Source organism: Pholcus phalangioides, unplaced genomic scaffold (genome assembly GCF_987345545.1).
Source record: "Pholcus phalangioides strain wild (caught in Gottingen) unplaced genomic scaffold, Ppha-v1.0 ptg000011l_1, whole genome shotgun sequence".
In the NCBI taxonomy this organism is placed as follows: Eukaryota; Metazoa; Arthropoda; class Arachnida; order Araneae; family Pholcidae; genus Pholcus; species Pholcus phalangioides.
This window is the reverse complement of record NW_028301604.1, coordinates 60762471-60785822: the sequence shown is the minus strand read 5'-3', so window position 1 is coordinate 60785822 and position 23352 is coordinate 60762471. Positions and strand designations below refer to the sequence as shown.

Here is a 23352-nt window from a genome sequence, read left to right as displayed (position 1 = left end):
ATAAAAACAAAATCAAAACAGATCATAAAAGGCTTTATTACAGCGTGAAATACATATCTATATATATATAAATATAGCAGTTATTTTCAACCCCTACATGAAGATATGAGAACTTTTATAGCCTAAGCTATATTATATTTATATGCACAGACTCCCGAATTTTCCAGTCGTCACCATACTGGGTGAAATTTTTGTACAGTGTATTACGTCGTCTCAACTTTTAAGTGTCATAGCCTGGCTACAGTAAAAATGTTGCTGTCAGGATCAAAAATACTGATCCTGGTCTCTCTGGATCGAGGAATCTCTTTCTTACACAAAGAACTGCTGGCATCTGCACCATCAAGTAGACGCGGTGCGAGAAGCGCTATAGCTGTTGCACCTAGGGGAGCTGTAATCAAAATTGCTAGTACTGCCACAGTGACAATCTGCAATCAAAAAATACAATATGTATAATATATATTAAGAATAATTTTTTTTTCATTTTATCACTCAGATATTGGGTAAAAGAAATGCAGTGTAACCTCGTTACATCGTGGGTGTTGGATGACATGGTTCAGATCCGCACTATAACCTAACGGGGTATATAAGAGAGGATTTACTCTCTTAATTCAAATAATAACATGATACGGGAACATGATAAAGCCCACGATATACCACCAGGGATCTTCACCTTCCGAACACTGCGAGACGGATTGAAATTGCCCAAGAAGTCCGCGGGCCACCAACTCATACTGAGGTATTTGTAATTGTAAAAAGAATTCCCAGATATATTTATAAGAGCTTATAACTCATAAAATTTACACTGACATCTTGATAGAAGGGGCCAATAAGACCTGAGCTGTGTTGGGGCAAAAATAATTGAAGACTTTTACTCATCCTAAAATTATATTTTTTATTGATTATCAATTTCGATGGGCGCGATAGCCCAGGTCGATAAGATACTCGCCTGAAGTATTAAAGGTGTCGAGCGTTCGATACCCGGTTCGTCCTTGTCAGAAAACTTTCACAGACACAGGGGTACAACAGAAACGGCGACATGACCACAGAAAAAATTGCTACCGCAGGGAGTCCCCCATCGAGGGGTTAGCGCACCAACCTCTCGATGAGTATAAAAAACAAACATGCCGTTCGGAATCAGCAATAAATTGTATGTCCTGTCTAATTAGCCCTCGTGTGCAGGAAATGACCGTGGTGCGACAAAAATGATCCAATGATCAATTTCGATTAGTTCTGAAATCACTTTTTTCATTAAATCTGGAAAGTTTCTGATTAATTATTGAGTAGTTAAATTTTGATTATGATTAATTTTAATCTGAAATTACTTTAAATGATTCTTTATTACAATAACTCTGAAATTATTTCTTTCAGTAATTCTAGAGTTAATCATCTTCCAATGTTCTTCTAAAAATGGTCAGCGGGACGCGACAAACTCTGAGGACTAAATGTGGCCCGCGGGCCATGTTTTGAAGACCCTTGCTCTACGCAGTGGTCTATACTAAAATGATTTCACAGATACGCTATTTCTAAAACACTATCACCGGGATGCACAATTCCATTATGTACAGAGGTTTTAACCTGGGATACGCTCATTGGCGAAGATCACGTCATTTAAGATCGAGGGAAATTCTAACTCCGAACCTTTCTCGTGACGTACTAGCCGAAGAGCCGAACATTACCGATTCGGAGCTATGGCTGTTACGTTTGGCAACTTATCGCCAAACACCAGGATTCATTAAAGATCACGATATAATATTACAAAGATATAAAATTTTATAGCAACATAATATAATTATCATAATAATGATATACAATATAATATAACGACTCAAAAAAACATGCTTCCGACTACTTTATTAATAAATGCCCCTGTAGGTCGAACTTCGTTCGGGCTCGGACGTCACTTCGCTCCTCCGGCCGTTACAGGGGGCCCCTGCCCCCGGACTGAAATTATCAACTATGTTGTCACCACAACCGGAAATATGGCAAAACTTGTAAGTTGAAACAAGATATTCCAAAAACAGACCGCGGGTAAAACTATTAAAAAAAGAATTCGAGTGGAATTACATTGATATTCGAACCCACAACCCCCGTACTCTAACCATTACACCGACTGGCACACGCCGATTGCGGCTAAAATTAGATATATGTACTATTAAACGTTGCCAGGCAGTATATTGGCGCCAACCAACAGTCGCCGGAACAACGCGCCAATAAATATGTCGCGCATGCGCATTACATCGAGTTCCGAAGACAAGATCGGGTGTGACGATATAGTGACGAAATAGTGATCTTAGCCAATGAGGCGCATCCCATGTTAAAAAATCCTATGTACGGTATGGAATTACGCCACCGGGGTAGGTATGCAAACTACGAGATAAGAATAAAGTATCAAAAGCTTTTTGGTAACCAATTCAGCATTTTAATTACCTGGACTCAATCTCGCAAGGCAATTGGCAGCCCTTTCCTTACGAAATTTAGATAAAAGCAATATTAATAGAGAGCTATACATGAGGCCTCCCTTACCTGGACTCCATATTGCTCTGCAATCGGTCCAAGTTGTTCTTTTTTAGCAAAAGCCAAAGCGACAGGACCAATAGCTGCCTGAAAAAATAAATACTGAAGTAAATCAAATTCATCTGACCATGGGCGAGTGTCAAGCAAAAATTTATAAAATCGTGTTTTGGAATTTTCTGAGAATTCAGCTATTTTATGATTCAGTCAAATGCATGTAAGAATATTTATTGAAAAACCTGTCAAACGTACTTATTTTTAAAAAATGATGATTTGATGTTAAGAGTAAGGGTTTTTTTTTTATATTTTTGTTTTGGTTATTTATTTGTATAAACAAATAAGGACCTATTCGGAGAGATATTGGACTTATTTCTATAAACAATTCAAGTCCAAGAACAGTATTGCTTTATTGATAGAGAATATCATTAGGAATAAGTCTCAGACAAACCTGCACTGTTGCTTTTGGCATTCCAGCAAAAGTTACGAAAATTTGTTCTTTAAGTGTCAGCCCAGACATATAAGCAGCTACCAATGAACCTACCATTCTCAAAGCTAATCCTAAGAAGAGGATTGCCAGACCAAGTCCTGGAAAAGAAAACATTTTTATTTATTTTTGAGCTTTCATTTTCATTTATTGCAGAACAGGGCCACCGGTGCCGTATCTACGAGTAATTGGTTAAATTTCTTGGTCTTTTATTTTTGAAACATATGACAACCATATTTTTATGGGCATCTTTTTATCAGCCACCTCGTTGGGCATTTTGCCTGTTGTGGCGTTGTATTTGTATTTGTATTTGTATAAAGGCGTTTCGCGGACACCCTAAACAGCGAATCGTAAATAGCTTTTTTGATTTACCAAATTTCTGGATATATAAAAAGCAAGGGGCCCACATAATTCGTCCCTCGAGCCAATCTTACATATTCAGGAATTTTATGAGGCCTGCAAAAAAATTTATAAAATTATGAGTTCGGAATGCAATACGAGACGTGACGTTAAATGTAATACTGTACATATGGGCCTACGTAATACTGTATGCATAGACCTACGAAATACGATCCCGTAAACTACGAAAATAGACGGAAGCTCGTAAAAACCACTGCATAATTTAAAACGAAGTTTTCTATTGGTTTCATTAGTGTTATTAATTTATATTTGGACTGCAAAGAATTTATTTAGGTGTTAGGGTGGATTCACATCTACAGACACTCACCGTGTCGTGCAAGACTATCACCTCCTAGAGATAGAAGGCCTCCGCACGCTGCTCGTGACGTCAGCAAGTAGTCCATTTTCCCCCCGAATAATCAGGGAAAATAATTCCTTGCTCGTGCCAGTATCATTGTTGTGCGGAAAAGAAATGACCAGGCTCAGAATTGGAGATTTCTATGCCCCGTATCCAATCAGCATGCGGTATTTGTGAGCCAACCAGGAAGATTCTAAGCCAACATAAGAAGAAACGAAAAAGGATGCTGTGGTTCAACATATGAGGCAAACTTGCTAGGTAGTTTTAATGACGTTACAGATGAACTTGGCAACCCGTGAGGAGGCCTTCTATCTCTAGGAGGTGCTGGGCAGACACGGCAACCATTCTTTAACATAAAAATGTCTGTCTGTACCTGCGCAGCCACGATAAGATGGTTTTATATTAAAGAATGTTTGCGGTGTCTGAAACGACACGGTGAGTGTCTGTAGATGTGAATTCACCCCAATTGGGACATCAAACGTGATTCTAAGTGAAATATGGCTCACAAGCCGAAAACATTGTACACTCATTAACAGATTAGTATATTGAAATTGACGCTGTTGAACTGTTTAAAACACTATAATGTCAGGCAGAATTCGACAAGGTTTGTCAGTGCTTATGCAGGGCCGAAACTAGAGGGGGGAACTGCGCTGGGTGGAAAAAATTAGGAGTCAGCAGTTTTAGGTGGGAGCAAAGAACAGTGGCTTGTAAGCAAAGAACTACTGTTATCTTTAGTATGTATATTGTGTGAATGTGTGTTTGTACATGGAATAAGAATAGCCCCCACAAGGGTGGGGTTGACAGAGCCCTAGCCCTGGGATCCGGAACGATTGTCATCTTTTTTCGTTTTTTCATGCTATAAATTAACTAAAGAGGGGGCCCACTAAAGGTCCAGCCTAGGGACCCTGCTCCAGGATAAAGGGCCCATGAGAATAAGGCGCATAGATTGCAGGAAATGCATTGAAAACTTTCTGATGGTTTGCGTAATTTTCTGAAATATCGGTGTTCATAGAGGTTATATAACTGTTTTGCTAAAGTGAACAAGGTTCTTGTAGACTGGAAAAACTTTACGCAGGAACATGAGAATAAATAGGATGCGATTCGCAATTATTTGTTAAAAATGCAGATGGTTAGGTTATTGTTTTACCTGTATAAAGCATAAAAAAGGATAAGCTATTTCTCTTTAATTTGGAAGAAAATGCGAAAAAGCGGCTCTTTTATATTTTGGATTTCAAAGAAGGCAAAGCCATTCTTTTTTTCGAAGAAATACTTGCCTATTGTACTTGGTTGTAGTTGGTTCACTCTGATTTCTGATCCGATCAGACCAAATAAAAATGGTTCGATAATTCTCCATACAAATGCCAGAGCATCCCCTACAGGATCCTGAAAAAAAAGTCTTGACTGATGTCTCTAATTCTGTAATTCTCATTTTTATGGCTCATGACACGAGAAAAGAAATTTTACTCACTCAAAATTATATTCATTTATGTATAATGGAAGAAAAAAAAATTCTATATTTACGTCTTCTTCTTTCCAATCTTGTTTTTTCCACCTTATAGCTGCAGTGAATGGAAGACAAATGCATCCCAGAGCACCAGCTGCACCGAAATCTAATTTCTGACTTCCGAACATAACAGATAGGCCCCCAAAAGCCAGAATCACCACTCGGAAGACGTTTCTGTTTTTCTGCACAATGATCAACATAAGATATTAGTCTCCGAACAAAAATAAAATTAATGCTCGCATTAAATTGTTGATCTGATAACCTGGCAGAAAGGGAAATCCATGCATTTAATGCCGCACTAATAAAATAGCATTTGCAACATTCCTGAAACATTCTTAGCACAAATTATATTTTTATCAGCTGGAATTTTATGGGGTCATAAGCAAATGGAGCTGGTTCTATTCGAAAAAAAGGAATGAAAAATATTAAAATTCATCTAGTACCCCGCTGGATTTGTGTTCATATCTATTACAACACAACCTGCTTCATTCGAACTTAGTTAATTTGAATTTTTCGGATAATTCGCACTTTTACGCACTCTACCTTGGGTCATCTATCTAATATAATGTTAAAAACAAAAATACAGCAACCAAAAGTATAGGAGCAATTATCTCGAAAAAACTAATACACAACTCTGAAATAAAACTAAAAAATAATAATTATTATAACAAAATAAAACACACTGTCCATAAAAATAAAACATTATGTTTGTCTTATCCAAGTTAGATAGCTTCTCCATTCATCCCATTATAAACATTGTATTTTTTTTTAAACGAGTCAATTGTGGTAGAATTCACAACTCAGGGGGGTAAGCTATTCCAGTTATTCACGACCCCCGTTAGAGGAAAATTTCCTACAATACCACAACCTGGAGTAATCCCTTACTAATCGATATACTGGTGTCCCCTTGTTGAAACACTCTTGACTGACTGTGTATTACTAACAATCTTTTATTATATTTTTTTTCAATTTTATTATTTAATAATTCTTTGTTAAATATTAAAAAGCAAAAATGTAGATGTTGTTTACCTTGATTTCCAGAAGGCATTCGATCGGGGCCAACATGGTAAACTCTTGAAGCATTTAAATGATATTGTGTATGTGTGTGGGATTGGGAGCAACTTGCTGAATTGGATGGAATCGTGGTTGAGAGATAGGTGACAACGGGTTATGGTGAACGGGGAATTCTCTGATTGGACAGGCGTCACGAGTGGAGTTCGTCAAGGAAGTGTCCTGGGCCCGATACTTTTTTCCCTTTTTATCGATAAACTCGATCAGGGTATCGATGGGAGGGTTAGAAAATTCGCAATGATGTGAAGCTAATGGGGGTAGTCGGGAATCCAAACGATAGGGAGATGCTTGAGACAAACTTGGATATGATTGCAGCATGGGCTAATGAATGAAGCATGACTTTTAGAGCCGACAAGTGCATGTTCACTTGTTTTGGTTCGAACAAACCCACGGTGCTCTTACGAGCTGAATGGTGTCACTATCGCGGATGCAACTAGGGTGACCGATTTGGGAATTCTCATTCACGAGCTGCTTAGGTCTCCCGAACATTGTTAAGCAGTAGTAAAAAAAGAGAATAGAATGCTTGGTTTCACTTTCAAAAAGGTGTCTTCACGTTCTCCTAAAGTCATTCTTCCGCTTTTCCGAGGCTTAGTTCGTCCTGGAATGGAGTATGCGGTAAGGTTTTGGAGACTATACCTACAGAGGGACATAGACTTGATTGAAGGGGTGCAGAGAAGAGCTACGCGTGTCCTCGTTAGCACATGTGGCTTGAGTTATGAAGAGAGACTTCATTTTGGAATATGTTTACATTGGATGGATGCAGATGTCGGGAATATAGGATCGAAGTGTTCAAAATTTTCAACGGTATGGATAGGATGGACCATGATTTATTAATTCGCCGTCAATCGACTGTTTTTACAAGGGGACACCAGTATCGATTGGTAATGGACAATGCTAGTTTATGGTGTCGCAGGGAATTTTTCTCTAATAGGGTTGTTAATAAATGGAATAGCTTACCCCCGGAGGTAGTAAACACAATTGAGACACGTTTAAAAAGAAATACGATAAATATGGTGGGGTAAATTGAGAAGCTATCCATACTTGGAATTAGACAACCATAAATACATTTCATGGGCATCGTATAACATTTTATCATGTATATATATATTGTTTATAATTTTTGTGATTGCATTTTTAATTGGGTTGCTGTATTTTAGTAATATATGACATCCATACTTGTTATGGGCATCTTTTTTTCAGCCACCTCGTTGGGCATTTTGCCTGTTGTGGCCTTGTATTTGTATTTGATTATAATGCCTTTACACGTGCGTGTGTATGTATCTTTTGAATAAATACATTAATTACATTTTGCGTAGTAAAGCTTTGCAATCCCGGCATTCATTTTGACTTACCCTGTACAATGTCGTAGGGAAGTTAGGCCTCCCCCTTAGTTGGTTGGGGGCTCGTGATCGTATAACAAAATACACTTAATCAAATTCATTAAAAACACTCTAAGACACATTCAAGAAGAGTCGAGAGAACGAACGCTAGTTTGAGAACAATATATTCTGGCGTATATCATGTAGCTAATACCTTTGGCGACATAGTGCTAATTATTGTGATTGAATTTACTTTAAGAGAGCTCTTTATAATTAAATTACATCCCCGACCGGCCAGATGAACTGGTAGTTTTTCAGTAATTAAAGTTCCAACCTACATGAATGCGGCTCGTATTTCAGGGAATTATTCTTATATCCGAGAGATTCGTCTCTCTACAAGAAATGTATCTATAGCCGTGACCATAGTCCGGAGGAACTGTGAGGGGTCACTGGAACTCATGGTGGTGATGTCACGTCTAGTAGAGATGAAGCCGATTCCAAATCTCATATCCATCGTCCAGGGAGGAAGCCTATTTTTGTTCTCCGAGTCCAGGAACATAATGCATCAGATGCCGCATCGTGTCCTCAGGTTCGTGTTGATCCTTTCGCATCCACCACATTTGTCGACAGGTTTCTTCGTCCCGGAACTTATGGCATATCAATCGGGTGTTTCGTTATTTCATATTATTATTTTCTTTCTTTTAATGGTGATTATGTTTAACGCACGATTATTCTAGGTGATTACGTTTAAGGCATTACGCTAACACACCGGGAGCCGAGGTGGAGCAGACCTCACTCAATCGCAGCCGTAACCAGAAGGGAAGAGAAAGTTGCTCTGAACTAGCTGCTCCAAAAACTGGGTTTTCCCTCGCTGAGCGAGCTTGGCTTGTGTTGTTACGGCCATTTGGCGCTACGCTCTACATCAATATTCGCTGAGATAGTTGAATTCCAAAACCGGCGAAAAGTTGGGGGAAACCCCACGAAGTAATTTGCGGTGCGTGCTGTTTATGCATCCTGTGTACTTCTCGAATGTATTCAGGTTGACTCCAATGTCTAACAAATAGTTAATTCTAGCATGCACTGTTAGGGTGAGTCACCCGAGTAGCGTAGTGGTAAAATGCTTGTCTACCACCGTGAAGGCTGCCGCCACGATCCCAGGTTCAAAACCTGAGGGAGGATATAGACAAGATATTTTCCCTAACGAACTTGAGGTAACCACCGATATATAGCACCTTCATTTTCAACCCATCTCATTAATGGAAGTAAATAGCAATATAGCGATATGGCACCAGAGTTGGTGTTTGGTGGAATAGTCTATTAGGGTGAGTCGAGTAAAGCTTGAGTATATTAATATGCATATTTAAAGTCACCTAAGCTTTACTTTTACAAAAATTGCCACCAATCAGGCATGTAGTTAGCCAAGATCCCTCGTGTTCAACCAGCACCTCCTAGAGATAGAAGACCTCCGCAGGCTACTCGTGACGCCACCGCAAGTGGTCCATCCGCACTCAAAATATTCAGAAAAAAAAATTCCGCTGCACGTACTAACATAATAGTTGTGCGGAAAAGAAACGGTCGGGCATAGAGTTGGTGATTTCCATGTCCCCCCCCCCCACATCTAATCACCGTACGGTATTTATGAGCCAACCCGGAAGATGCTACGCCAAAATAAGAAGAAACGAAATAGGATGCTGTGGTTCAAAATGTGGCAAACTTGCTACTTAGTCTTACTGGACTACTCTCATGACGTTCAGATGAACTTGGCAACCCGTGCGGAAGCTTTCTATCTCTAGGAGGTGCTCGTTGAGAACGAATTTAACGTGTGTCGTGAATGTATTTTTGAAATAGAAACCTATAACCTGACGTCATAGTCAATTCAAGTGGTAAAAAAAAATACACACGTCTACCACTTAAGCCTAAAAGGCTTATCTCAATTTTTTTTTTTTCATTTTTACGTTTTTCCAGCTTAGTAATGTTGGGGAACTACCTGATATTATTTCTGAGGATGGAGGTCGCATCTTATTTAGAAATAGTAAAAAAAAAAAACCACCAAAGAAATAAGTCATAACTCAAAAAACTTAAAATCCTAAAGGAAATTGGCAGTATCTCAGTTCCCTTTGTTTTTTGAGATTCGCCTTTTAGACGTAGGACGGCAGTATAGTGTCGCAACTAGATAAAAATTACAAAGATATACGAATGCAATCCGGAAATAGTCCAAAACTTCCGCCCATTCCTGTTTTAACTTACTATATAAGTATAAACAATGGATAATAATAAACATTTGACGTATTTCACAAATAATTCTATTTTACATAAGAAGTATAAACTTAAAAAATATATCATATAAAAATTCATTATTTCCGTTCATGCCAAACAATAAGCCATTCTGTTATTTGCCTTGAGTTTTGCGTGCCAAAATTTTCATGTTTCATAATTTCATAAAATAGGTATTTCTATTGTGTATTCACCGTGACTTTTAATTTTCAAACGCAAAACTATGTCAAGTTAATATCCACACACACTCACGCATGTGCGTGAATTCCGTAACTTAGGTTTTTACGTACAGTGTAAATTGTGTTTTATACAGTACTACCACCTCTTAACGGGGACCCCTCAGATGCGGTCACCCCTCTTTTACGGACGAACTTTTTTGTCCCACCGGTGTCCGCAAAAGAGAGGTTTTACTGTATAAAAAAAGCAAAAAGAAACAAAAAATACCTCTTCAGAATTAGGTATGTACCACGATATAAGTCCAAGTACAATACCAAACACGATGCCAGCCAGAACTTCAACTGGCCCTTTGGCTATGGTCCATGCCAAATTTCCTGAAATGGAACAAATCAACCAGTTATAAAGTGGATAAAATTTTTCTCCGAGGATGATGTCACTCTCCGCTATCTATACGAAGGTTTTAAAAGCTGGCTGATGCGAAGATATATTAAGAAGAGAAAATTCAACTGCCTTTGTGCGGGGAAACATCAGACATCACCCGGAAAGTGAAAGGACGTCGGTTCGATTCCCCGTAAGGGCAGTTTGATTTTCTTTTTCCTAAAATATATCTTTGCATCAGCCAGCTGTGAAAAACCGTCATAAAACTTTTCTCGTCATTTGTATCATCAAAAAATGTATGAAAATAATGTAAAAAAGAATATTGGTCCTCAATTTTCACTTTTTTGGTTAAAAAAGAGTCATGGTTACTATTTTCGAACAGTTGGACATAAACCAGCTTATCTCCTAGGCTTCGGAATTTAATGAAGACGGGATTCTTTCTTTTCCGTACAGTAATTCCAGTCATATTACCATAGGGTAATTTACTGCCGACTGAATCTCTGGTCAGAATTGTTTCTAGAGGATATTATAGTGATGTGGCTCCGTTATTTTTGCGGAATGAATGAAAAGACAAACTGACCGGAGGCTGAAATGAACGGCATTGCCATTGGATAAATGAGAATTTACAGCAACATGAGATGAAGAATATCATTTTATTTCTCACCATCTTCACAAGCCACTCGGGTTCGTAGGCGTCCTCATATATGATCTGGTCAGATGATTTCTGCCTCATGCAGATGGAAAAATGTTCTAGAATCTACAATGTGTCTGGTCCGTTGAGTTTGATGTAGTCTCACACTGAGAGAACGTGTGCACTGAAAACTAATCTAGGGTTGTTTTTTTTTAAATGCATTAATAGCTCAAAAATTGTTCCTATTTCTGATTCTCGTGGGGCTTTTCGGAATGTGCAGTCGTAAAAAAAATATAAAATTTCAACGAATATTAATTTTAAGAGACGAAGCTCCACGGTAACCAATAACTATCCACAGCAATAGAACTCCATCACCAGCGTTCTAGCTTGTCAAGCCACTTTTGCTCCGACTCTAGGATGTGATGGGCTAGCACTTCAATATGCACTTTGGTAGCGAGTCTAACAGCAGGTACTGGTTTGCTGTCATAACATTAACTTCATATCGCTTAGCACCATTTCATGTGCTCTTTTGTCCTCTTAATTGACATCTGCACCGTAACTAGTTCCGAAATTCTTATCATCCATTCCGGTTCTTTGTCTCTCCTCGACGATTCCCACCTCTAATTTTGCCAAGAATGCATTCTTATCTAGGCTCATTTTTTCAATATTTTCCATGTTCCGTTCGTGTCGATTACGTGTATCGTTACTCCAAAACCTTTTTTTTTTCTCGTCGAAACCTTAAAAACTTCACCTGTCACCTCAGACATCTCCGCTTCCAAACCTGTATCCTTCCAGGACTTTTACATTCCTTGAAATCTGGGAACCCATATGCTCTACAATGTAGACAAATTATAATCCATTCAAAATAAATCTACCAGCTTCATTTGAAACTGCCGGTCATCCTTCAACTCCGTTACTGAACTTAAGCGCCAACTCAATATACAACCGCTTTCCACTCGTAGACATCTCTCGATTAACGTTTTCAAAATCCTCCACTGCCTTTTTCATATCAACACCTCCAATACTCTAACCCCCAACCTTCAAACTTTTGTAGTATAATTAACCATTCCCAAAAATTGAAACCCATCTTCGCATCCACTGACCGTTCCAAATTTAGTTTCTTTGCTCGAACAATAACCGATTGGAACAATCATCAAACATTATTTATCGTACAAGAGTTTCGGATTTTATTTGTAACATCGTCTCCCCTGTCCAATTTAACCACCGCATTCCATTGCAAGGGCCTCGGCCAAGCAATATTGAATATTGTTTTGAAACGTGCATTAATAGCTGAAAAAATTGATTTCTGATACTCGTGGGGCTTTTCCAAATAAAAAATTGAACGAATATACTCAATTTCTTTACAAGAAACAAAGCCCCACGAAAACCAATAATTCGCTACAAAAATAGAATACTATCAACAGCCACTTTAGTACTTTCTCGTAGCGCTTGGACAGCCGCTGTCGTTCTAGTTTGTGGGACTACAAACCCACTTTCGCGCCGAGTCTTAGAAGTGGTGGGCCTGCACTTCAAGTTCAGTGCGCAAGTCTAACAGCAGCTACTGGTTTACTGTTATAACATTCACATCGCTCAGCCCTATTTCATATTTCATGCGCTTTCTTGCACGCGCCTCAACTGACACATCGATATCTGCCCCACAATTAGTTCCGAAGTTCGTATCATCATTCATTCCGGATCTCTATCAATCTCCTTCACCATCCCCACCTGGTTACAGTTGCCGAGAAAACATATGTGCCGTAGTTTCCCAACCTTTTTGTTCTCCATTGCCCTCTACTTCAAAATTTATTTTCCCTCGTCGCTCCAAACTGAAGCGAACCAATAAGACCGGATGCTATACCCATAGCTTCTATCGCCCTGTGAACCAATCCATCTCCCACTTTGGGAAAAATATTTTATTTTTCAATGTATTACTTCAAAACGAAAGAGGCATTAATAGCTGGAAAAAAAGTTCCGGTTCTTGTGGGGCTTCTCCAAGTATGAAATTTTGATGAATATACTCGATTTCTTCAAAAGAAATAAAACCCCACGGTAACCAATAATTAGCTGCAAAACACCCGTCTAGGCTATAGAAGCTTCTTTCGTTCGCTCGCTCGCTCCAGTTGGAAGCGTTTGGGCAACCGCTTCCTTCCCAGATTGAAGCACTTAGACAGCGGCTTTCGTTCTAGTTGGCGGGCCTGGACAAGCCACTTTCGCCTAGACTCTTAGAAGTGCGGGCCAACACTTCAAGTTCAGTACGCATTTTTTTAGCACAAGTGTAATTGCAGCTGCTGGTTTACTGTCATAACATTGACTTCATATAGCTTAGCCTATTTCAGGTGCTCTTACACGCCTCAATTGGCACCTCGATACCTGCCCTCATAACTAGTTCTGAAGTTCGTATCATCATCCATTCCGGATATCTGTCCGTCCTCTACCATCCCACTTCCTTAGTTGCCGACAAATATATAGGATCACTTTTTAATGTAATGAAAAATTTTTGCGGTTCATGTGGGACTTCTCCAAGTGCCAAGTGTAAAGAAATTGAATATATTCATTCAAATTTCACAAGAAACAAAGCCCCACGTGAACCAATAATTCGCTACAAAAAAGTAGCTGCCTAGACTGTAGAAGCGCTTGGACCCCCGCTTTCGTTCTAGTGTGAAGCGCTTAGACAACCGTTTTCGCTCTAGTTTCATAGCGGTTGGGCAGCCGCTTTCGCTTCGACTGTGGTCTTGCACTTCAACGCGCACCTTGTTAGCGCAAGTCTAACGGCAGCTACTGGTTTACTGTAATCTTTTCATATCGCTCAGCCCTAGTTCATGCGCTCTTGCACGCCTCTTAATTGATACATAGATACCTTGCCCCATAACTAGTTCCGAAGTTCGTATCATCATTCACTCTGGATCTCTCCCAACCATCTCCACCTACTTACAGTTGCCAAGAAAACATATAGGATAGTTTTCCAAACTTTTATGTTCTCCATCGCCTTCAAAATTTATTTCCCTCATCGCCCCAAACTGAAGCCAACCAATAAGATGCTATACACGTAGCTTCTATCGCCCTCTGGACCAATCCATCGCCCACTTTGGGAAACATCTCATTTTTTAATGTAATATTTTATTTCGAAACGAAAGATGCATTAATAGCTGAAAAAATTGTTCTGGTTCTTGTGGGGCTTCTCCAAGTATGAAATTTGGATGAATATACTAGATTTCTTAACAAAAAACAAGCCCCACGGTAACCAATAATTCGCTTCAAAAAGTATTTTACTCTGTAAAAGCGCTTAGACAGGAGCTTTCGCTTCAGTTTGAAGCGCTTGCACAGCCACTTTCGTTCCGACTCTTAGAAGTGGTGGGCTTGCACTTCAAGCTCAGTACGCACTTTGTTAGCAGAAGTCTAATCGCAGTTACTGATTTACTATCATAACATTGACAGCTTCATATCGGTTAGCATATTTCAGGTGATCTTGCAGGTCTCAATTGACACCTCGATACCTGCCCTCATAACTAGTTCTGAAGTTCGTATCATCATCCATTCCGAATCTCTGTCCGTCCTCCACCATCCCCACCTCCTTGGTTGCCGACAAAATATACTGTTTTTAAAGTCAACGGTTGCAGAAATATCCGCTGTGCAAATAATTTGGGACAGCCTGCATATAATATAGTCTGAAAAATAAACAAGAAAATGTCATATTTGCTACCTGTTGCGAATGTGATCCCCAAAACTATCTCAAAACCAGTGAGTGCTAAAACATCATCGATTCCAGCCACAGCAATCACCATAGTTGGAATGCCAGTAGTTGTACCAATACCTCTCTTTTGGAGTTTCAGCATTACCGGAAGAACTACTGCAGGCGATACAGCTGACAACATAAAACTGTTGGGTATATAATTTAAATGAACATTAAAAAGAGAGAGAGAGAGAGAAAAACACGAATATATTCACACAACAAAATCTCAAAGTAACGTAATTTATTGTAAGACCAAAGAAAAAATATTGTATTTCTATCGATGCATTGAGCGAGCTTGCATTGTTTTTATAATTTGCATATCATAAAAAATTGAAAAAAATAATAAATTAGAATTTCATAACACTAAAATGTGTAACACTTAATGCAATAATAGTAAATGAAAATGATCACACACGGGTCCGTTGAAAAACTGCTATACAGTGTACACGATTTTGTTTTCTGCAATTAAGTCAGACATTGTAAAGTTTATCTTGGAATATGTGCAATATTTTTATTCTTAGATTTCGTTTTTCTGTAGTAAATATTTAAAACAGTACACTCTCTCTCCAGAAGTGCATAATAAACATTTATTAAGTACTCGCCTGTACTTCGAGGTCAGAAAATATGAATAAGAGCGAGTTTTGGTATAAAACGGATGTTTTTGATGGGGCGTAGGAAGTGAAGTACTGTATCGAAGTCCGGGCTGTCCGGCTTTTTTGTTATCCGGCGCGCCCTTAGGTGCCACATTAGGTCGAATAGTCCTGAGTCTACTGTGTATTTAATTTTATCGCTCCTTTTAATCGGCGCGGGAGTACGCAAGTTATGGAACAAGCAAAACTTTCGCATATCTATTAAATAGCAAGAAAAAAAAAGTTTATCTATTGAAAGCATATAGAATCAAATCAAATGGATGTTGAGAATCAAACGAACGTTTGTATTTTACCCCATTAAAAAGCTCCATTTCCAAGGCATATCTAGAAGATAGCGAGTTACGACTCCTGCTGTAGCGCATTCTGCAATAAAAGGCACTAAAATAAGACTGATGCATGTTCTTGTGCTGTTTTTTAGTACATCTGGGTCAACTTCCAGTCCTGCTCTCAAGAGAATCAATACCAGCGCTACATTCCTGCGTAACGAAAATATATTAATTATTATTTATTTCACAAAAAATATGATCACACGGGAAAGGCTAACAGGCTTTAGCCCTTGGGGCCGGGACGATTTTATAAAGATTTTTTTTTTTTTCACACTATATATTTACTGCAGAGGTGTCCGGCTGCAGGATGCGGGGGCCATCACGGTGATCTACAACTACCCCATTGTATTCGTATGGAATTATACGTGAAGTACAGGGAGGTAAATTTGTAGTTAAAAAATTCATAGAAATTGAAGGAATTGTTGTATTTGAATGCGGTTTGCGGAAAAGTTATTCTCACGAAGGAGATTGTTCTTTTGGTACTGAAAAACATTTAGTTCAAATTTTTGTTTATATAGGGCGCTGCACGGGAGCAAATCAGAAAATTCTATATAGACCTGGACTTTTCTTCAAACTCTTCTGCGTCCAAAACGTTTGTAAAGCTGCAACCGGCGATTTGTAACTGAGGTAAAACAACTTCATCAACTTCATTATCCACCAATATCAACATTACAATGAAAACCTTATGAAAGAGTTGTCATAGGAAAAAAATTCAGAAATGAGCTGTTAGTCGTACACTTTGCATTTTATAGGACTCTGCTTTGCATATTTCCAGTGATTAGCTTCCGTGCAGTGCCCTTTATCAAGAAAATTTAAAGTATAATTTTTTCTGTACTAAAAAAATCCTCCTTCGTGAGAATAACTTTTTCGCAAACCGCATTCAAATACACTAGTTTCTTAAAATTATATAAATTTTTAAACTCTTCGCGAATATTTGGGGCACCCTTCCAGTTGTGTCCTGGGAGAACTAAATAACTTTCAAAATTAAGTTTTTTAACAAAACACGTGTTCATTTTTTGTAAAATGGATATGTTTAAACGAGGAGAGTAATTGAAGCAGTTCTTGTGTACGCAGGATATTGTTGAAGATTCAGAGAAAAAATTAATCCTATAGTGCAGCGTCTCTCAACCTCTGGTTTGCAGGTAGACTTAGTGATTAAATTCTAACTGACCGAATTCTTGTAATGGATATAAGTACAGTGATGTCGTCATGGTTTAAAATAGAAAATTAGACTTTTGTTCTTAGGCGAGCTCGTCATTTGGAGGGGGATCAGGGGAGCCCTGGCTTTAAAAACCACAATAGAAATGGGCAAGCAAGGTGAAATATATGTATACATATATATTTAGTTTTTTTTTGTTCGGAAAAAGTTGTTCGTTCCTGTTCTTAGGGTAACCATATCTCAGCTAGGAAAGATACGGGAAGGATATAATTGTAAGCAAAAAAATTGAAATTTACGACGAATTCGCTAATTATTTCTGAAATTGGAGGGAGAAGTAACGAGTTGCTGCAAATTTCAGTAAAAGAAAATTAATTTCAATGGAATTGATTACATCATGACTTGGGTGACCATATTTTTTTAGAAAAACACGGGAAATAGGAGTTCTGTAAAAAAGTAATACCGTAAAAATGAAACATCGGCAATTTTCACCTAAAACGTCGCCACGAGTCGGCGAAATCACCAGATATTGCTAAAAACCATCAATTGGTGGGTTATGAAGAAATACTGGAAATCACAGTGAATTGAAATGTAGTTTACGGATAAAAATTTATAACATGACAAATATATTCAGATAAATGAGTGTAATTATCGTAATATAATTTATAAGTGATGAAAATTATTTTCCTTCGTAATTTCAGTAAAGATTACAAATCCAAACATGCTTCGTTGAAAGAAACGGAACAAATCTATGAAACAGTGAGAATGATCAAAATGCAGGAAAATCACTGAAAATACGGCACATTCATGCATATGTATTTTATTAATGAATTTTAATGTCCCGTATTACAGGCATATGGTCTCGTCCCTCATACTGTAAGTTAGTGATCCGTCGAATTGTTTTAGACATTTTACTGATCCTTGGGTTCCTAAAGGTTGAGAAACGCTCAACCTATGCTATGGTGCATACTGTCGCTAACAGCAACATCTACTTTTAATGTTTCTTTTCCGTTGCCAATTGGCAACTTCATGTTTGAGACATTCATTATTTACATTTTTTCATTGTTGTTCGGAAATCATTCATTAGATAGCAGTATTATCCCTCAATTAAAATAAAGAAATGTAGATCTTCTGTAACCTCTCTCTCTCTGTTAAAAAAGAAAATATCGCACTGTAGAGTTGAAATGTTTCGTTTGTGCATTTTTTCTATAGTTTGAGTCACTCAAAGAAGGTAGTTATAAAATTTGGAAAGTAATAATACTTTAATACATTCATTTTATGTGATTTTACGACCTCTGTACGTCGTCTGGAAGATCCTGTATAAGCAGCACAATTCGACATGCACAATTCGAATAATGCTTTCAGAATATGACTCATAAGAACAATATTCCGAATGAGAGACATAATGGGTAAAATGAAGTAAAATATTAAGTAAGATGTCAATTTACCTAATTTGCTACTATTTTCGCTCAAACCGAATTTATTTCGAGTTTAGTAAAACATACTCTGTAACTTTGTACTTGGAGATTTTTTACGATCTCCCGCAGCGTTAAAGATATTGTACATGTGTGTGTATGTGTTTTACTGTAATCACTAGTGAAAATGAATTACTTTTATTGTCCTAACATTACTTTTATTACTTACTGTCTGTTTCCCATTTTATCATATTCGAGACATATCATACCCGTATGAATTCGCTTCAACAAAATACATACAATTTCAATAAAATACATACAATTTCAATAAAATACATACACTACATATTTTTCGTAAAAGCAAATCAATATACCGTATTTTAACCGTGTATAAGGAACTTCTTTTTGCCAAAAATTAGGTTCCATAAATAGAGGAAGAGAGGAGGGTTTCTTATACATATTATTATATATATTATATATATGGATATCAAAAAAAATCCGTGATGAAAGCTTTTTTCCAAATTTTAAGCCCAAAAAATCAGGGGTTCCTTCTACAGGTTAAAATACGGTATGCTGTTAACTTACCGAATGTTTCCAGCCCAATCGTCTGGAATATCATTGGCTACATCGATGTGCGGGGCATTTCGAAGTATGAATCCACATACCATCATACCTACGAATGTTAGACACCAAAATGTTGTTAAAAGAAATAAACTATAAGATGGGGCTCATTTGATCATTTTTGTCGTACCAAGGTCATTTTCTGCACACGGGGGCTAATTAGAATGTTACCTACAATTTATTGCCGATTCTGAACGCCAGCCTTATTTATACTCGAAGAGAGGCTGGTGCGCTAACCCCTCGATGTGGGACTCCCTGAGGTAGCAATTCTTTCTGCGGTCACGTCGCCGTTTCTGTTGTACCCCGGTGTCAGGAAAGTTTTTGACAAGGACGGACTAGGTATCGAACTCGCGACACCTCTAAACATGCTTTGGTACTATAGGCGACTATCTCATCGACCTGGGTTACCGCACCTGCTATAAGATGCGTATCGTTTAAAAAATATCCTCTTGTGTTATTCTCTATGTTGAAACGAATTAATAATAACCCAATAATAGTAATAATTTGAAGCAAAATAAATTGCCTCTAACACTATTGTGTTGTTGTTGTGCAATGTGTGATATCTTTTTTTATTAATTTATTCAGTGAAACTGGTTTTTAAAAAATAAAGAAGAGTAGATGAGTGATCAGTTTGAATTATTTGCACATTACAAGAAGTGCTATATACTGTGTACATGTATCTTTATTATTAACGGGATTCTTTTTTCGTAGATTAAATTCCACAATTCAACAATTTCAATCATTGGAAACACCGTATCATGCTTTATAATTTATTAATTAATGAGAATTTAACAAGTTTTATCTCATCATTGTAGGTCTATAGGTTTCAAGGTGATTGCAGTCGGCTTTACAGAAAAATGGGATTGCAATTACAAAAAAACCAATAGGCCTACGTATTGGTACTCTGAATTTCAAAAGTTGGCGTATCGTTTATGCTTTTATAATAAATGAAAGAAATTTATGAGAGCATAATATGCTAAAATTATACGTTTAGTCAATAGTTTCAAAATTTAATTATATATTCAGTATAGGCGCAAGGGCGGCGAGACACTTAACACCATGAAGGCAACGACAGTCATAGGTACCTGCCACAGCTTCGGAAATGATTATCTAGAGGGTGATTCAAAAAAGATGGGAAAAACTTTAAGAGGTGATAGTAGAAACCAATACAAACAATTGTCATCAAAGAATGCATGGCCTAACATGAAACGCAAACGCGATAGCGCGTTTCGAAACGGCCGCTCCGCAAACGTTAAAACGGCATTTCTGTTGAAATTTATCGGGAGAAAAAGAACACCATTCATGCAAATGTAACCTGAAGAACAAGAAGAAACCGTATGCAAATCTGTGTCACACTGAATAAAAAGCGCGGACGCCAGCCCTGTGAAGGCATTCCAGCGTGCAACCGTTCTAACAGTTGTAACGTACGGGATAATGGCGCACTTTAGTAATACTGAAAAAGCAGACATGCATGAATGAAGTGCATATCTGCCTAATGAATGCGTAAATGAAATGCATGTTTGCTTTTTCAGTATTACTAAAATGCACCATATATTATCCCGTACGTTACAACTGTTGGAACGGTTGCACGCTGGAATACCTTCACAATAGACGTCAAGGAACTTTTGGCGACTTATTGTCGCATCTAAAACACATTCAACCAAAACAACAAAACCCGTTTGACGTTTAACGCGTTAAAGTTTTAAAAACGAAATGTGTGAAAACTTTCGATATTTACGGTAAAACTATGTTCTTAGCATCATTTAGGTTTTTCACATCCTCTCCATGACTTAATACTTTATCACCTATTGTATTATGGTTAATTATGAAATATTTACATACCCACGAGAGAAGGAACTCTGAAAAATCGAAAGATTTGTCCGCCAACATAGCATACAATCACTAGAGCAAAAAGACCGAATATCGGTCCACCAGGTAGAGCAGGATCACCAACAAAGCCCCACAATGTACCGTACAACAGCACGAGAAGTAAGATGAGTGATATCACTGTTGATAGAGGAACCAATGGTGGACATGATGACAAAGATTGCAGCCAGAGATCTTTCTTGCTCTGTTGTTGTTGTTCCTCCAGATGCTCTGTCTCTTTCGGCTTTTCTTCGACATTTTCATGATGTGCATTGGTCATGCTATTGAGTTTCTTTTGATGAAATATTAAAACAAATTTCATTATTCAAATAAAAAATAATTAGCAACTAAAAAAACAATTTATTGAAAGATAAATGTCACACACTACGTGGGTACAATAATTTACATCGTTAACTCATTTAAGAATCAGTAAATGAAAGAATTATGAAACTGTTACATAACGTTTATTTTTGAAATAAGCTGGGGCTTATAATTTGTAAACAGCAAAAATACCTATAAGCCCTTTGACTTCGTATTCCTGATTTTTCAATAGAAGATTTTGCTCATCATAAGCCAATTCGATTCCTCATACACAGGGTAGAAAAGTTACAATGTTTTATCATTTTTAACGTAAAAGCAAAATTGTGCTGTGTCTTTTCAACTGAATGATATCAAGTTACATAAACTATATATATATATATATACGATGGGTTTTCACGACCATCTCGAAAAATATCGGATGCACAAGTGAACTAGAATCTCATGTTATTCGTTAGACGAAGAAATGTTCCAAGGCAAGAGAGTCACCGTTTTTTCGAGATTCTATTCGACGTTCCTATAGCACCATCAGATGACGTCATTGGATCGTGAAATGGTGGAAAATGTATAACTAATTTTACACACGAGTTATCGAATTTAGTGGCTCGACGGAGCCGTTATTACAAAGTTAGAATGAATACTTAAATCAAGTTTCAAAAGGATGCTGTGTTTTCCAATGAGAATGACGAAGCACAAATGCCACAATGAGCCACTGTGGATAATATCTGTATAATATTTTTTTTCGCATTTTCACGTCCACCCATAATCACGAATAACTATATACATATATATTTCCTCCTTTCTATTGTTGAAAAGCAAGTCTTGGTTCATATAAATTAACTGAAATGGGACTTGCATGGTACCGTGATAAAGCAGTTTTTGTTTTTATGAACAAAGAGCAAAACAAACTATTACTTATTTTATTCGTATGATATCATTCATCATGTTCCCATTAGCTTTACTTTCTTTCGACCGTATTTACTTCATAAAAAGGTTGAAGGACTGACTGCATGAATGGATGAAAAGGGATTTACATTATATACTTATATATTTCATAACATCCGCAGAGTAGGGCAAAGTTTTGTTGCAACTGGATATAAAATTACCTAATTAGCTATTGTCATAAGATATATTTCATTCTGATTAATTCAAAAGCGAGGAAAACATAGTGAGAAGAGTTCTTATTTATCAATATACACTAGAGTCTCTATATAACGAACTTCTTTATATTTAACGAAGTTTCCTGAATAACAAAATTTTTACCGGAGCACTCATATTTTTGTTTACTTATATTGAAAACTATTTCTACATTATGAGAAAGGCTTTCTACAAGGTGATACAGAATTCATGGGACAAACTTAAAGAGATTATAGAACATATCTAAACAAGCATTTTTCGTCATGGAATATGTGGTCGAATATCAAAGGTTAAGGTGCAAACTCTGTAATGGTGACACATTAATGACGTCAGTGTGGTGATGAGGCACCTTTAGGCACCCTATCAACATAAACCTTATCTAGGAATCACGTGCGCGATTCCTAGCAGATGGTCTCGCAAAAAGAAGTCAAGAGAGAGGAAATATGGTTGGAGGCGGGTGCCATGTGTAATCCGTTGAAGTAGAAATGCAGTGGTTAAATAATTTAGAAATTTTCCCGGAAGAAATAAGTCTACTTCAATATTTTTCCGAGGATTTGTTCGTCCTGGACTGGAGTATGCCGTAAAATTTTGGAGACCTTACCTACATCGGGACATTGGCTTGGTTGAGGGTGTGCAGAGAAGAGCTACGGGTGCTTTTTCTGGAACACGAGGCTTGAACTATGAAAAAAAACTTGATTCCTTGAATATGTTTACATTGGGGGACGCAGGTGTCGGGGGATACGATCGAAGTATTTAAAATTTTCAACGGGTTTGATAGGATGGACTATGAGTTATTAACACACCGTCAATCAACTACTTCGACAAGGGGATACCAGTATAGTTTAGTAAGGGACAATTCCAGGTTGTGGTGCCGCAGGAAGTTTCTCTCTGATAGGATTGCTAATAAATGGAATAGCTTACCTTCGGGGGGGGGGGGGTCGTAAATTCTAACACAATTGATACGTTTAAAAAGAAGTACGATAAACATATTGAGATAAATCGAAAAGCTATCCCCATACTTATGTAA

General features: G+C 37.6%; 1 protein-coding gene across 6 annotated transcripts in view; it reads right to left on the bottom strand.

The window, feature by feature from the left end:
* Positions 1-17: 17 nt before the first annotated feature.
* LOC149080649 (sodium/hydrogen exchanger 9B2-like) overlaps positions 18-23352 on the bottom strand; it is a 38054-nt gene continuing 14719 nt past the window's right edge. For 5 of the 6 annotated variants that reach the window (XM_089239819.1, XM_089239820.1, XM_089239821.1 and 2 more), the window contains 10 exons: positions 20847-21162; positions 18969-19056; positions 15780-15962; positions 14807-14982; positions 10365-10471; positions 5274-5438; positions 5027-5135; positions 2960-3096; positions 2524-2601; positions 18-425 (listed from right to left, as the gene is read on the bottom strand). In XM_089239819.1, the coding sequence (XP_089095945.1) occupies positions 228-425; positions 2524-2601; positions 2960-3096; positions 5027-5135; positions 5274-5438; positions 10365-10471; positions 14807-14982; positions 15780-15962; positions 18969-19056; positions 20847-21150 (1545 nt within the window). In that variant the 5' untranslated portion in view covers positions 21151-21162 and the 3' untranslated portion in view covers positions 18-227. Of the gene's footprint in view, positions 426-2523; positions 2602-2959; positions 3097-5026; positions 5136-5273; positions 5439-10364; positions 10472-14806; positions 14983-15779; positions 15963-18968; positions 19057-20846; positions 21163-21383; positions 21408-23352 lie in introns of those variants that run through there. The other variant, XM_089239823.1, reaches the window with a different exon arrangement.